Source organism: Xenopus tropicalis, chromosome 7 (genome assembly GCF_000004195.4).
Source record: "Xenopus tropicalis strain Nigerian chromosome 7, UCB_Xtro_10.0, whole genome shotgun sequence".
NCBI lineage: Eukaryota > Metazoa > Chordata > Amphibia > Anura > Pipidae > Xenopus > Xenopus tropicalis.
The window spans coordinates 14,215,880-14,231,046 of NC_030683.2; the positions used below are offsets into that span (position 1 = coordinate 14,215,880).

At 43.3% G+C, this 15,167-nt stretch overlaps 1 protein-coding gene across 2 annotated transcripts in view; it reads right to left on the minus strand.

Annotated features, from left to right (window-relative positions):
- The window catches only part of pcdh15 (protocadherin-related 15), a 709,890-nt gene that overhangs the window by 135,344 nt on the left and 559,379 nt on the right, over window positions 1-15,167 (minus strand). For both annotated transcript variants that reach the window (XM_031905917.1, XM_031905916.1), the window contains exon 25: window positions 2,771-2,880. In XM_031905917.1, the coding sequence (XP_031761777.1) occupies window positions 2,771-2,880 (110 nt within the window). The remainder of the gene's footprint in view (window positions 1-2,770; window positions 2,881-15,167) is intronic.

Below are 15,167 nucleotides of genomic sequence, written 5' to 3' on the forward strand. Positions count from 1 at the left end.
GTGTCTGAGATGATCAGCTGACAAAGAAGTGGGCAAGAAGCACATAAAATACACTTCTAGTAATGTGCCGCCCACTATGATGTCATGGAAGGGGGCGTTGCCAAGCAGACGCAAGTCTATAAAAGGCATGCACCAGAGGTGGAAGATGGCACAGTAAGTTTGTGGGCGGGGAAACTGAAAGGAAGAGCTCAAACTGAACCCGCCCATGACCCAACAATGGCGTACGGAAGTCGGTCTGAACCCGCCCAACTTGTGGGTAAGCCCGTGAATCCCTCAGGTGTCGGGCCGGCCCACACATCACTAACTTCTTGAATGGCCAGCTCCATTTTCAGGGCACCTACTGTATTATTTCCTTGTAGCAAACTAAACCAAATCTATGGTCATGTGATCATTTCATTATAGTAGAGCACATATTTTTTCACCCAGTCGAGGGGCATGTTTTTAGAAATAACTTTATATGTTTTTTTGCCCATAATGTAGCATTTTTCCCACAATCCCAGTGTTATTGTTGCTTTGCCCATGGCACAACGGTGTCCCAATGTGTTTAAATGAAGCAATTGTGCTTGCGTGTTTTGTAAAATGGATGCAGTTGTGTTCATAATTTTCAAAGTGGGGATTGAGTTGTCCGTTTACTAAGGTGCAACAGACAACGATAATGAAAAAATACGCAGAAAAAATACATGAGAGCAGGTTATTTACATTCCCCGCAGTGCCGGCTGTTTGTGCTGAAACAATGAATTTCGTTTCATTATGCAAAATGCGTTGGGTTAGGTTCTTCTTTAAATGTGATTTACGGTTATCCTACCCCTTGTAAAATTGATGTGCTGGTTTTATATGCTCCAAATGCCATTAAATGAGCTGTATTGTGGCAGTGAAGGCTGCCATGGAGTGTCCTGAGCTCCTTCGGGGACCACTTTGCATTGGAGATAACAGATAAGCTATTTAAACTGCAATGGCTTTAGTACTTAGGCCAGTAGCACACAAACAGATACCGCTCCGTGCCGCCTGTCACTAAGATGAATGGAAACCTGAAATGCGCATTACTGGGCTGAATGACGGCACATAGGGCTACGGAGCGTTTGCCAGTGGAAAAACGTTATGTTTGCCATTCGTCTTATGTGCTGACAGCCAGGGTCAAATGTCATTCATAGTTCTCTTGGAATGCCTATAAAATTCTTTATAATGCTAGGCTGCCACAAATAATCTATAAATCTAGATAAATTAATTTTTTTAAAGTTACTGGCCCTTTAAAAGTAGCTGTTGGTAACTCAGGAGGGATCATTTATTATGGCCCTGACACAGTTGGTGAGACACTAAGGTGGATAATATTGGCATAGGGAATGCAGTAAGTATAGGAATGTGATACAATGTGTACTTGCCAGTGCTCCCTTGTAGGGGTAGGGGGTGGGAGACCAGTACCTACAGGCAATGCTTTATGCAAGGGGCGAAATACATTTTGGGGGGCAAATGACCTGTGGAAAATTCAGAGCTGTGCAGGGCATTGGTGCAAAATGTGAAACACATGGCAGATGGACCCCCAGGACCCTGTCCTGCCCTGCACTTAGAAAATGACCCCTTATGACTTTAGGATACCCCATAATTTAAACACCAAGAGGCCCATTCATTAAATCACTTTTTTTTTTCGTAATGTCCACAATAATTTTGTTAAAATTCCACAACTTTTTCGTGGTTTTCGTTAACTTCCACGAAAAAGTCATATTTTTTGCAAAGACTACAACCATTTCGGAATTCATTCAAGTTTCGGTATCGTGACTATCTTTTGGCCAGGTTGGAGATGCCATTGAGTCCTATGGGAGGCTTCCAAAATCATACATGAAGGTTTCAAAGCCAGAAAGGTTTTTGTGCCATTAACGATTGTTCGGATACGAAAATTTTGTGACTTTCGGATCACAACCACGATATTTTCGTACGACTGAGAAAAGAATTTCCGCGCAATTTTCAGAAATTATCGTGGTTACTCCGAATTTGTTCTAATTGTGCTTTTAATTGGCGAAAAATCGTGGTTTCATGAATGGGCCCCCAAGTGTCTAAAGCAGTTCTCTCCCAACTATACAGGGCCGTTACCATCTACCCGGAAAGTGAAAGCACCTACAGTACTTAGAAAAAGGTCCCTATTGCCAGCGGTGCTGATGGAATGCTTAGCCACCCGTCTAATGCAGAACTTGTCTCCACTTAAACCTGCGCCTCTCATTCTGGAAGGTTATTGTAAAAACGTGCGTGTTTTATTTATGTATATAATCCGATGCAAACAATAAACTCGAGTTAAATGAGCCTCAATTCACTGGGATTTCTATTCAATTAAATGTCAGGGTTCGTGCCGAAGCAAGATGGCAACATTAATCATTTGTGGCGTGCGTGTTGGAATGGCTTCTCTTTATTTGCTAAATGAATCCCTTACCCCAATTGTACCTTTCTTTTATCTGACTCTTTCCTTTTCTCCTCTCTGCTGCCTCCCCAGAGACGTTGCATGAAACAATGACAGCTATTCCGCCGCTCTCTAGGCTGATTTCAAACACAAATTATATAGGACGGGGAAAAAAAAAAAACCTAATTTCATTTCTAAGGATTATTCCTCATGTGCTGGAAGATTGGAATTTGAAAACAAAGCGTCTACTAGAACCACGGGGTTAAATTTAATAAACCGCTCATGATTAGCAGGTTGTCGGCCAATCATCATGCCCAAATGGCTACACGTTCCTTACCTGGAGAAGGTTCAGCAGAGACACTGGTTACAATTGTGCCCACTTACCCTGATCATTTCCTGAGATGATTGAATACACTATGGTTTGATTCAAGGCAGCAGCTAATACAACTGTTACAGTTGATCCAAGTGGGGCCAATTCACTCACAGGAGGGGGCCTGTAAGAAAAAAAACAGTGTTGCTTTCAGTTATAAAATATTAAATAACTATTCAATGATTTCATATAACCTTCAGAGATGGGATGTGGACATCATTGTCTCTAGAAAACTGCATGGGGCTACCATATTGTTTGCTTTTGAAACTTACATTTTATTTACAGCAAAATAAACATATAACTGGGTAAGGCCGACAAGTACAAAAACATAGTTCATCATTACCCTAGTCCATATCCACAGAGGGTATTGTGAAGGCTGGTGTAATCTTGACTATAGTTTACGTTTTAGAAAAGTTTAAATTTCCCTTTTCTTCTCTAATAATAAAACAGTATCTGTAATTAGTAGTTAGTTACATAGGGTTGAAAAAAGACCAGTGTCCATCAAGTTCAACCCATCCAAGTAAACCCAGCACACCTAACCCACACCTACCAATCTATACACTCACATACATAAACTATAAATACAACCACTAGTACTAACTGTAGATATTAGTATCACAATAGCCTTGGATATTCTGCTTGTTCAAGAACTCATCCAGGCCCCTCTTATAGGCATTAACAGAATCTGCCATTACCCCATCACTAGGATCCCAACTAAGATATAATTACCCCTTATTGGGGCAGAACAGCCCTATTGGGTTTATTTCATGGTTAAATGATTCCCTTTTCTCTGTAATAATAAAACAGTACCTGTACTTGATCCCAACTAAGATATAATTACCCCTTATTGGGGGCAGAACAGCCCTATTGGGTTTATTTCATGGTTAAATGATTCCCTTTTCTCTGTAATAATAAAACAGTACCTGTACTTGATCCCAACTAAGATATAATTACCCCTTATTGGGGGCAGAACAGCCCTATTGGGTTTATTTAATGGTTAAATGATTCCCTTTTCTCTGTAATAATAAAACAGTACCTGTACTTGATCCCAACTAAGATATAATTACCCCTTATTGGGGCAGAACAGCCCTATTGGGTTTATTTAATGGTTAAATGATTCCCTTTTCTCTGTAATAATAAAACAGTACCTGTACTTGATCCCAACTAAGATATAATTACCCCTTATTGGGGCAGAACAGCCCTATTGGGTTTATTTAACGTTTAAATGATTTTTTCGTAAACTTAAGAGATCCAAATTATGGAAAGATCCCCTAATAGCTCCTTCTCGTTTTTCTTGTACAGAACATGTGACAGGCAGAAACATGTGATTGGCTTTCCACTCCCCACCAGAGGAATCTCGTGTTCTCTGACATTCCGTGTGAGCAAACACATTCATTATTATGAAACAGTGACCTTCAAACATTGCAATCTTGTGCGCCTTTTAATGCTCGGTACATTTCAATATGAAGAAGAAAAATCTAATTATTCTTGATTAACACTGATGTTATCCTTCACCTGACAAGGTTACATCTCAGATACACCTAAGGGTATCCCACCCCGAACATTATTATAATGGATTTGCAGTGGAATGGATAAGGCCGACCCGCTGCAGTAGGGCTGTTTCTGTTCTAATGATGTAATTAAATCACCTCCAGAAAACAACTTTCAGCTTTGCCTAATTGTACAAAATGACAGTGTTGTTACAAATGTTTCCAACTAAAGCACAATTCCAGGAAAGTATATAAACAAACAACTAAAATCAGTTTTTAACTCTCTATTGTGTTATAATCCACATCAAAGCCTAAATGGACAAGGGAATGGACAGAGGTCCATGCTGAAACTACAATAGTATATTAGATAAGTGCCATAAATACAGGTATATGTGAACTGTTATCCAGAGAGCTTGGAACCTGGAGTTTTCCGGATATGGGGTCTTTCTGTAACTGGATCTCCATACCTTAAGTCTACTTAAAAAAAGGAACAGTTCGGTGTAAAAATGAAACCAGGCAAAATAGACAGACCTTACAAAATAAAAATAATTAGTTAGGAAAAATTTAATTTATAAAGGCTGGAGTGGGCAGATGTCTAACATAATAGCTAGAACACTACTTCCTGCTTTCAGCTCTCTAACCCAGGAGTGGGCCAGACTTTTTTCGTCCGCGATCGACCGGACCGATGTGGAATGTGGAAGTGTGGCGTGAATGCGTACATACACAACGATGCGTACGTACGCATTCACACAGCAATTCCACATCCCCGGTCCGCCAGAAATCCACGGTGGATCAACTGGTGGACCTCGATCAGCGTATTGGCCACCCCTGCTCTAACCTATTAGATAGTCAGTGACTTTAGGTGGGGGCACGTGGGACATAACTGTTCAGTTAGTTTGTGAGCCCGCAGGTCAGATTCAAATGCACACTAACTGAGCAGTTATTTCCCATATGCCCCCCCAAGTCACTGATTGGTTACTGACTGCTAACAGCTTAGAGAGCTGTAAAGGAGGAAGAAGTGTTCTGGCTATTATGTTAGACATCTGCCCACTCCAGCCTAACTAACTATATATGAAAAAGTTTTTGTCTATTTTACCCAGTTTCATTTTTACACCCACTGTGTGGGCATATCAGGGTAAGATCGTTTGATGACCTTGGGGATCTTTCCAGCTTTAGTTATCATGAATGTCAAACCCTGACGCTGCTGTCCGAAATGTACATCTGGCTAATTTTGTGGGGTATAACTGTTCTACTTAAGCTCTAGTCCTAAATTATTTACAGTGTAATCATCAACGTAACTGTTGCTAGTTTCAATTTTGGTCTTCGTATGTAAAGCCTTACAATGTTCCAAGTCTAGATCTGTGTTTCATGTAATAATCTGATGGAATTCCCAAAATGGGATGAACAATTAAACATAAAAATAGACAGAACTCATTTTTTATCATTTTTAATATGAATTTAAATAAAAAAAAAACGAAATTTTATGATTTTGATTTGCTAAATTTTGAAGAAAAGTCACAGTCCTGTTTTTTTTTAGCACAGTTTGTGCAAATTGAGGAAAATTTGCAAACTGACCATTATTGTATGTATAGACTTTAAACAAGAAGTGACAAACTCCATCTGATTTACACTGCTGGGTAGTGATGAGCGAATCTTTCAAAAGATCCGCGAAACGGCGAAAAATTCGCGAAACGGCGAAAATGTCGCGCGGCTATTGTTTTGTTGCGCGGCTATTGTTTCGTCGCCCGTGGCTATTGTTTTGTTGCACGGCTATTGTTTCGTCGCCCGTGGCTATTGTTTTGTTGCGCGGCTATTGTTTCGTCGCCCGTGGCTATTGTTTTGTTGCACGGCTATTGTTTCGTCGCAAGCGGCTATTATTTCGTCGCCCACGGCTATAATTTTGTCGCGCGGCTATTATTTTGTCACCCGCGGCTATTATTTTGTCACCCGCGACTATTCTTTTTTGACGCTGGCGACAATTTTTGGACGTGCGGCAAATTTTTCCGCGGCGACATTTTTCATCCGTTTCGCGAAACAATCCGCCAATGGCGAAACGCGGAAATTCACCGCAAATCCATGCCTGCCAAAACTTTTCGCCCATCACTACTGCTGGGGCTGCAAAAGGGGGGATTCAGGCCCAAATGGTGTAGAACCCTCTTAACCAGGGCCGGAACTAGGGGTAGGCAGAAGAGGCAGCTGCCTAGGGCGCAACGACTAGGGGGCGCCAGGCAGAAGTCTCTCTTGCCTACCCCTAGTCTGTGCGCTCCATTTTCATTGCCCCCGCCACTTGGGATTACTCGGCGGGGGCAATGAACTATCGCTTCGCAAACCCCCCCACGTGAACTGCGGGGGGGGGGGGTGTTTGTGTTAGCATAGGTGCAGGGGCTGACCGGGTTGCCTAGGGTGCCCCATCGGCTTGGCCCACCCCTGCTCTTAACGGATTTGTCCGGAGAAAAACACTCTTTTTGTCTCTTTTTGTCGAACCTTTTTTTGACGCGACCCTGCCCTTTTTTACGCGCCCAATTTGACGTGCGCTGAAAAAAATGTCGAATTTTTCCGCTACGAATTTTCACCGAAGTTTCGCAAAACAATTCACCAATGGCGAAATGCGGAAATTCGCTACGAATCCATGCCTGGTGAAAAAATTCGCTCATCACTAGTCATTAACAGTTAATAATCTAGAAGGAATGCAATACTATTACAGCTGGGGGAATTCAATATGTAAGAAAATAAATGTTTGCCTTTAGTTCTTAATTAATAAGTTATTTTGACCCAGTCGGCCGCCGACAGTGATGAATTGATTTCTAATAGCTCTGAACTTGTCTTAATCCCAAACAAGCAGGCAACAAGATTGTTATATGGAAAATTGTTTATTGTTAAATAAGGAATAAGCCGAGGTCGTATACATGAATCAAACAATAATTCTGCTCTTAGCGCCACTTACACATCCAGCTTATTGCATCACATCTAACCTGGAGGCTAATTCTCCGGAGGAATCCTGCTTTTTCATTAGGGCAAAATGAAGAGGCAATTATACCGACGATTAGATAAAATAAACCAGCAAATGGAAATGTGTCCTAATGTTGAAAAGCAAACACTCACTCTAATCTGTCATTGTGTAATTAGGCTTTATCCTCTCATTTTTTTCCCTTTAATGTGAGCTACGGTGAACAAAACATGAATTCCAAAGCACAATGTACAGCAACTTAAACAATATTTCATCAGAATGACACGGTAAATGTTCCCAAGCGTCAAATAAAATCTAACCTGCCAACGTGTCTTTACAGTACAGTCGCTGCACGATAAAGAGAGCGAAAAATGCTGAACCCTGTAATAACTACAGGGATCCCCAACCTTTCTTACTCGGGAGCCACAGTCAAATGTAAAAAGACTTGGAGAGCAACACAAGCACCATAAAAGTTCATGGAGGAGCCAAATAAGGGCTGTGATTGGCTATTAGTAGTGATGGGCAAAATGTTTTGCCAGGCATGGATTCACAGAGAATTTTTGCGTTTCGCCATTGGTGGATTGTTTCGCGAAACGGATGAAAAATTAGTTGCGCGTCCGAAAATTGTTGTGGGCGTCAAAAGAATAGTCGCGCATCAAAATAAATAGTTACGGGCGGCAAAAAAAATAGTTGCGCGGCAAAAGAATAGTCGCGTCGTCAAAATAAATAGTTGCGGGCAGCAAAATAAATAGTTGCACGTCAAAAAAGTGTTGCGGGCGGCAAAATAAATAGTCGCGCGTCAAAAGAATAGTCGCGGGGGTCATCATAAATAGTCGCGCGTCAAAATAAATAGTTGCGCGTCAAAGAATAGTCGTGGCATGAAAATAAATAGTCGCGGCAGCAAAATAAATAGTCGCGCGTCAAAAGAATAGTTGTGGCGTCAAAATAAGTAGTTGAGCGTCAAAGAATAGTCGTGGTGTCAAAATAAATAGTCGCGCGAAAAGAATAGTCAAAATAAATAGTCGCTCGAAAAGAATAGTCAAAATAAATAGTCGCGCGAAAATAGTCGCGCAAAAGAATAGTCATGGCGTCAAAATAAATAGTGGCGCAGGAAAATAAATAGTCGCGCGTCAAAAGAATAGTTGTGGCGTCAAAATAAGTAGTTGAGCGTCAAAGAATAGTCGTGGTGTCAAAATAAATAGTCGCGCGAAAAGAATAGTCAAAATAAATAGTCGCGCGGAAATAGTCGCGCAAAAGAATAGTCATGGCGTCAAAATAAATAGTCGCGCGTCAAAAGAATAGTCGCGGCATCAAAATAAATAGTCGCGGGCGCCAATTTTTTTTACGCACAACATTTTCGCTGCTTCGCAATTTTTTTGCCGTTTCGCGAATGTTTTGAAAGATTCGCAAATTTTTCGGCGAAACGGGACAGATTCGCTCATCACTAACTATTAGGCAGCCTCTAGGCACTCTATCAGCTTACAGGGGGCTTTATTTGGTAGGAAATCTTGTTTTTATTCAACCAAAACTTGCCCCCAAGTCAGGAATTCAAAAATAACTCCCTGGTTTGGGGGCACTGAGAGCAACATCCAAGGGGTTGGGGAGCAACATGTTGCCCCTGAGCCACTGGTTGGGGATCACCGTTCTAGAGTATGAGAAAAAGTTCACCAGATCTGATACTGAGTGAACTTTTAGGTTCAGGTGTAACTGTAGCTCAGTTTGATGGGCAGGAATTAAAGAGACAAAGAACTGATGGTTCTATAGGAGGGATTTCATGCACTTTACTTTCTTGATGTTCTCCCCAAGTCTTTTTACATTTGACTGGGGCTCATGAGTAAGAAAGGTTGGGGGGCCCCGCTCTAGAACATTCAGTGTTGGTTTACTGGTATATTTTATATTTTTTATATTTAATGTTAATTTAGTTTGGCTTGGCTTTGGCCTTCTGGTCAAGCTCAACAGGGGCACAATCTGGATACGTTGGGGTCACCCAACCTTCCCAACTGACGTCTGACCCCAGTCAGATATACACGGTCCAATGAATTCTGACAAGACTTTCATACTTGACAAGTACTATGGGCAGCTTTAGAATGAGCTATGTACAGATTTAACGAATAATAGCTGCATATGTTGTATTTTCAGCAACGTTGCTTGGTAATGGAGAACGACTGTTGCTATGAAAACTTGTCTTTGTTATAGTGCTTAGCAACAGAAAGCCAAATTATACATGGTTTATATGTATTTTTTTAATTTAATTTTAAGTTTTATTTAGATCAGGTGCTAGTTTTCCCATAAGTTACAGATTCACAGAGGTGTCAATTATATGCAGCGTAGAACAGGTAAATCTGTGCACATGTTGAATGATAGATAAATCCACACATTTCTACAGCTGCTACTTATTAAATTATGTATTTTATATTTCTTTTAATAATGTACCATAACATATTGTTTATACTGGATTATATTATACTAGTATACTACTAGTAGTGTACACAAGTTTTACTACGCTTTACGTACCATAATCAGCAATGATGGTCCAACATGGTGGTACAGGGAAACTAAAGAGAAACTGTTATATATGCACTATTGCCTTGCAATGCTGGGGTCCTAGGTTTTCTTCTAGCCAGGGGGCTATATGTATGGTTTTCTTACAGGAACTCTGGGTTCTTCCCACTACTCCTTATTTATCCTTATAGAATTATGCATAGTATGTGTGTGAATATGTAAGCTTCACTGGGGCAGGGACTAAAGGGAATGTGATAGGTGCCTTAGATTGTAAGCTCCACTGGGGCAGGGACTGATGGGAATGTGATAGGGACCTTAGATTGTAAGCTCACTGGGGCAGGGACTGATGGGAATGTGATAGGGACCTTAGATTGTAAGCTCACTGGGGCAGGGACTGATGGGAATGTGATAGGGACCTTAGATTGTAAGCTCACTGGGGCAGGGACTGATGGGAATGTGATAGGGACCTTAGATTGTAAGCTCACTGGGGCAGGGACTGATGGGAATGTGATAGGGGCCTTAGACTGTAAGCTCACTGGGGCAGGGACTGATGGGAATGTGATAGGGGCCTTAGACTGTAAGCTGCAGTGAGGAAAAAGTCACAGTCGCATCAAAAGGTCATACATTTTTCTCCAGTTCCAGTATTTTCAGCGGTTTTGTGGATGCGTTGGCAAAACGGGACAGATTCACTCATCGCTAATCACAATATGCAGCCTGCAGTCGCTGGGCACTTGCCCATACACAGTAGCTCTATGGATATGAGTCTGATACCATAGTTAGAAAATACCCACAATCCAGAATATCACTGGTGGGATTCATGACATACTGAATAATTGAGAGTAATCTGCTGTGGGTGGGGGGTAACTGCTAACCTGGGGGATTCCAACACACTTGTAGGGACCCACAGGGTTAAACTTGCCTATGGTGTAATATCCCTACCTCTTCACATAGATCCCTTGTTACTGGGCAGAAACCTTTGTACAGTTTATAGTTATACCTCATACTTTATTGGCCCATATGGTTGTCCCCACCCCTTGCAGCCTCATATAGTGTCTAGCAAGGAGGTGTGGCTTCCTCTTTTGCTGCCTGTCTGCTTCCCAACAACAGCTCCACTGAGCCTGGGTGCAGAAACAGGCCCCAGTACAGCCATCATCACCTCAGACTCCAATATCTCGTCTGAAGGAAGTTGGGGACAGGGCCCCGTAAATGAGGCTTAGACAGAATAGCAGTCCTTGTTATAGCGCCATCTAGGAGGAGTGAGTTCAGTCAGATTTATATAGTAAGGGCAGCTCAGCCCCAACTAGAAGACAGCTGGAAGTATTTCTTCCTCTAGGCAATGTTGCCTTAGCTCAGGGCCACGGACTAGTGACAGGATTACAGGCTAGGATAACCCCTGATCTCTGCCCGGCCGTAGGACCCACAAGGGTTAATGGTTATCAACCTGGAGATTGAATTCACTATCCAGACTGCCTTCCAAAGTGGTGGGATAAACTGGTGGTACCCTCCTTTAATATCCTCAGTGGGTTCTGCGTGTCTCTGTGAGTATTGATTTATCTCTGTGCCAATAACATCTGTCTTGGACAATAAAGAGTTAACCGTTTGATTTCAAGAGTAGTGATGAGCGAATCTGTTCCGTTTTGCTTCGCCGAAAAATTTGCGAATCTTTCAAAAGATCCACGAAACGGTGAAAAATTCGCGAAACGGCGAAAATGACATGCGACAAAAAAAAATTGTCGCCCGCGGCTATTATTTTGTCGTGCAGCTATTGTTTCGTCGCCCGCAGCTATTATTTTGTCGTGCGGCTATTGTTTCGTCGCCCGAGGCTATTATTTTGTCTCGCGGCTATTGTTTCGTCGCCCGAGGCTATTATTTTGTCTCGCGGCTATTGTTTCGTCGCCCGAGGCTATTATTTTGTCTCGCGGCTATTGTTTCGTCGCCCGCTGCTATTATTTTGTCGCGCGGCTATTATTTTACTGCCCGTGACTATTCTTTTTTGACGCTGGCGGCAATTTTTGGACGTGCGGTGAATTTTTCCACTGCAAAATTCTTCATTCGTTTCATGAAACAATCTGCCAATGGTGAAATGCGGAAATTCGCCGCGAATCCATGCCTGGCGAAACTTTTTGTCCATCACTATTCAAGAGCTCCTGGCAGTGTGAGTTATAGAATAACAACATCTTCACATCCTTCCACTTAGCGAAGGCCCATTCCTTTGCAAGAGAGTCCCAATGTGCCCCATACTCTGTCCATAGTCATGGTTTTGCTTAATTATAGCCAAAAAGGGGTTACACACCCAACCGCAAACATCAGCTACTATAGGGAAGGCTAGGGGATCACGCTGCTTAGAGTATAAGATGAACGGGGAAGGAATTCCGCCACCTCATCATTTATATTTTCCTAAATCTAAGGTTCTGTGACAGTTTTTCATTAATAATATTACACTTAACAATGTGCGGATGGAGTATTTTTTTGGAAACTGTGAGAAAAAGTGTTTTATCTCTGCGAAGACGTGATAACGGATCCCATTAATTCTGCTCGCTGACAGTTAAGGGCACATGTAAATGAATTCTTGGCAAACTGGAGGGGAAGCCGGTTCTTTAGGAAACAGCCGTCACCTTTCTACTTCGGGCGAGATCCTGCTCTAATTATGATGTGCCATAAATCAAAGCCATTACATCGACTGAGGGATGGAGAAGCTGCAAGATGATCAAGGCCAGATGGGCCGGCCGGTCTGTTCATTTCTTTGGTAGTTTAAAAGACAAGGAAAGCTTAAATCATTGGGGGTGGCAATAAGTATTCAGTATAAAAAAAAAAAAATAATAAGGTATGGGATTTTTTAAAGGAAAACTATACCCCTGAGCAGTGTAGGGCTCCATAAAAATATTGCATAAAACAGTTTCATATGTAAAGCCCTGCGTTATCTGACTAAAGCATTTTCATAAAAATACACTGTAGGGCAGGGGTAGGGAACCTCTGGCTCGGGAGCCAGATGTGGCTCTTTTGATGGCTGCATCTGGCTCGCTGCCAAATCTTTAATAAAAAAAAATAAGGGGGGGCGTGGTCTGTGCTCGGCGGATAGAAGACGTGTTCTAAGCCTTAGAACACGTCTTCTATCTGCCGAACGCAGGCCACGTCCTCCTCCGCATCCACATCCGGCATCCTTGGGACCCACCCTACCTTGCCCCTGCGCTCGACGGATAGAAGACGTGTTCTAAACCTTAGAACGCATTCTTAGAACATCTTCTATCTGCCGAACGAAGCCACGCCGTCCTCCGCATCGCGTCCACATTCGGCATCCTTGGCACCCACCCTACCTTGCCCCTGCGCTCGAAGGATAGAAGACGTGTTCTAAACCTTAGAACGCATTTTCTATCAGCCGAGCGCAGGCCACGCCCTCCCCTGCATCGTATCCACATCCGTCATTCTTGGGACCCACCCTACCTTGCCCCACAGCATCTGTGGCCAACCATATTGTATGGCTCTCACGGAATTACATTTTAAAATATGTGGTGTTTATGGCTCTCTCAGCCAAAAAGGTTCCCGACCCCTGCTGTAGGGTATCAGAGCACTCTTTCCCCTGTTTTCTATCTGTGACATCATCCAGCCCAGTTACAGACTGGAGCTAACTCTGATTGGCTGGGAGCACCAGTGAACCTCTGGGAAAAGAAGAGGACCCAGAGAGTGCCTGGCTTTGGAGCCAAAACTATGGGTTGGGCCAGAAGGTTATAAAGGAAACCCTGCTGCAGTGCCAGCCAGAGAGAGACAGATCAGGAGGAGCAGAAGCAAGTGAAATGACTGCGGAGACTTGTTCCCTCCCTTCCAGCCTTCCCCCCCAATATAAACACATGACACAGGAGAAACACACTGATACCAATTTTTTGTGGGTGGGGTTCGGCCACAGCTTTATTAAAGAAGCCAACATCAGAAATAGTCCTTGCCATGTATTTCAAACTTTTCCAACTTCACAACAAACTTTTTTGTTATTATAAATAGTGATGAGCGAATATGTTCCGTTTCGCTTCGCCGAAAAATTCGCGAATCTTTGAAGATCCGCGAAACGGCGAAAAATTCGCGAAACGGTGAAAATGTCGTGCGACAAAAAAAATTGTCGCCCGCGGCTATTATTTTGTCGCGCGGCTATTGTTTCGTCTCCCGCGGCTATTGTTTTGTCGCGCGGCTATTTCGTCGCGCGCGGCTCTTGTTTCGTCGCCCGCGGCTATTGTTTTGTCGCGCGGCTATTATTTCGTTGCGCGCGGCTCTTGTTTCGTCGTGCGGCTCTTGTTTCGTCGCCCGCGGCTCTTGTTTCGTCGCGCGGCTCTTGTTTCGTCGCCCGCGGCTATTATTTTGTCGTGCGCTATTGTTTCGTCGCCCGCGGCTATTATTTTGTCGCCCGCGACTATTCTTTTTTGACGCCGGCGACAATTTTTGGACGTGCGCCGAATTTTTCCGCGGCAAAATTTTTCATCCATTTCGCGAAACAATCCGCCAATGGCGAAACGCGGAAATTCGCCGCGAATCCATGCCTGGCGAAACTTTTCGCCCATCACTAATTATAAAGAATGCCGGCCAGTGGGCATGTGGAAACCACCAAACAACACCCGAAATTAAATGGCCAAGGACTATCACCCGCCCTTTGCTGTGACAGACCACAATATATATATAAACATATATCAGATATTTTTATAAAAGAAAATAATTTTTTTTTTTTGAAGAATCAGATAGGAAAGGAAACATAAACATGTGAATTAAGCAAAATTACGGGCCTATGGTTCACTAGCTAGAAGCGCTTAAACAGGGAGGGGGGGAGGGAGATGCCGCTCCGTGCTGCAGGGGAGGTGAGACGCTGCTGTGTGAGCTGGCAGGCAAAGGGGAGGGGGGTGAGCAGTGATTCTTTTTCCCGCCCAGTAACCTGAGCAGTTAACTCCTCGTGCACTGGAGGGAAATAGGCCCTGGCTAGCTCCACAGTCCCTCAGCGCTTTCCTGATTTACTTCAGTGCTGTCTAAACTGTGAGTTACACTGCAAAGGGTTGGGGAGTGCTCTGCTTGGGAAATAGCGTCACGGTCAAGCCATACTATTGGAGAATTCTGTTTAGTTGCTGGTGGAGGCCTTTACCTCGGTGTAAGTCAGTGTGTGTCCCCTGTGTAAGAACAGGTGTTTCCTGAGTGCCTGCTGAGTGGGAGCAACTGCCATTCCAAAGGGAGAGGTACTCTGGGGCAGGTAGCACTGCCTGGGTGGGGGGAACTAAGGAGCTCTTTGGGGGGGGACTGAACTGAGCAGGTTTATCTGGATCACAGTGTGGGACTGTGGCACCTTAGGAGACTGTGCCGGAAGGGGACAGACCACACTGGTTCCCCAGGGCAGGATCACCATGAAATTTGCTTTATTCATCTTTATAAAAAATGTATCTTTGCTTCACCCTCTGGGTGAAGGTCCCTCCCAACAAGTAAAATGAGGCCCAATGAAAAAATGTA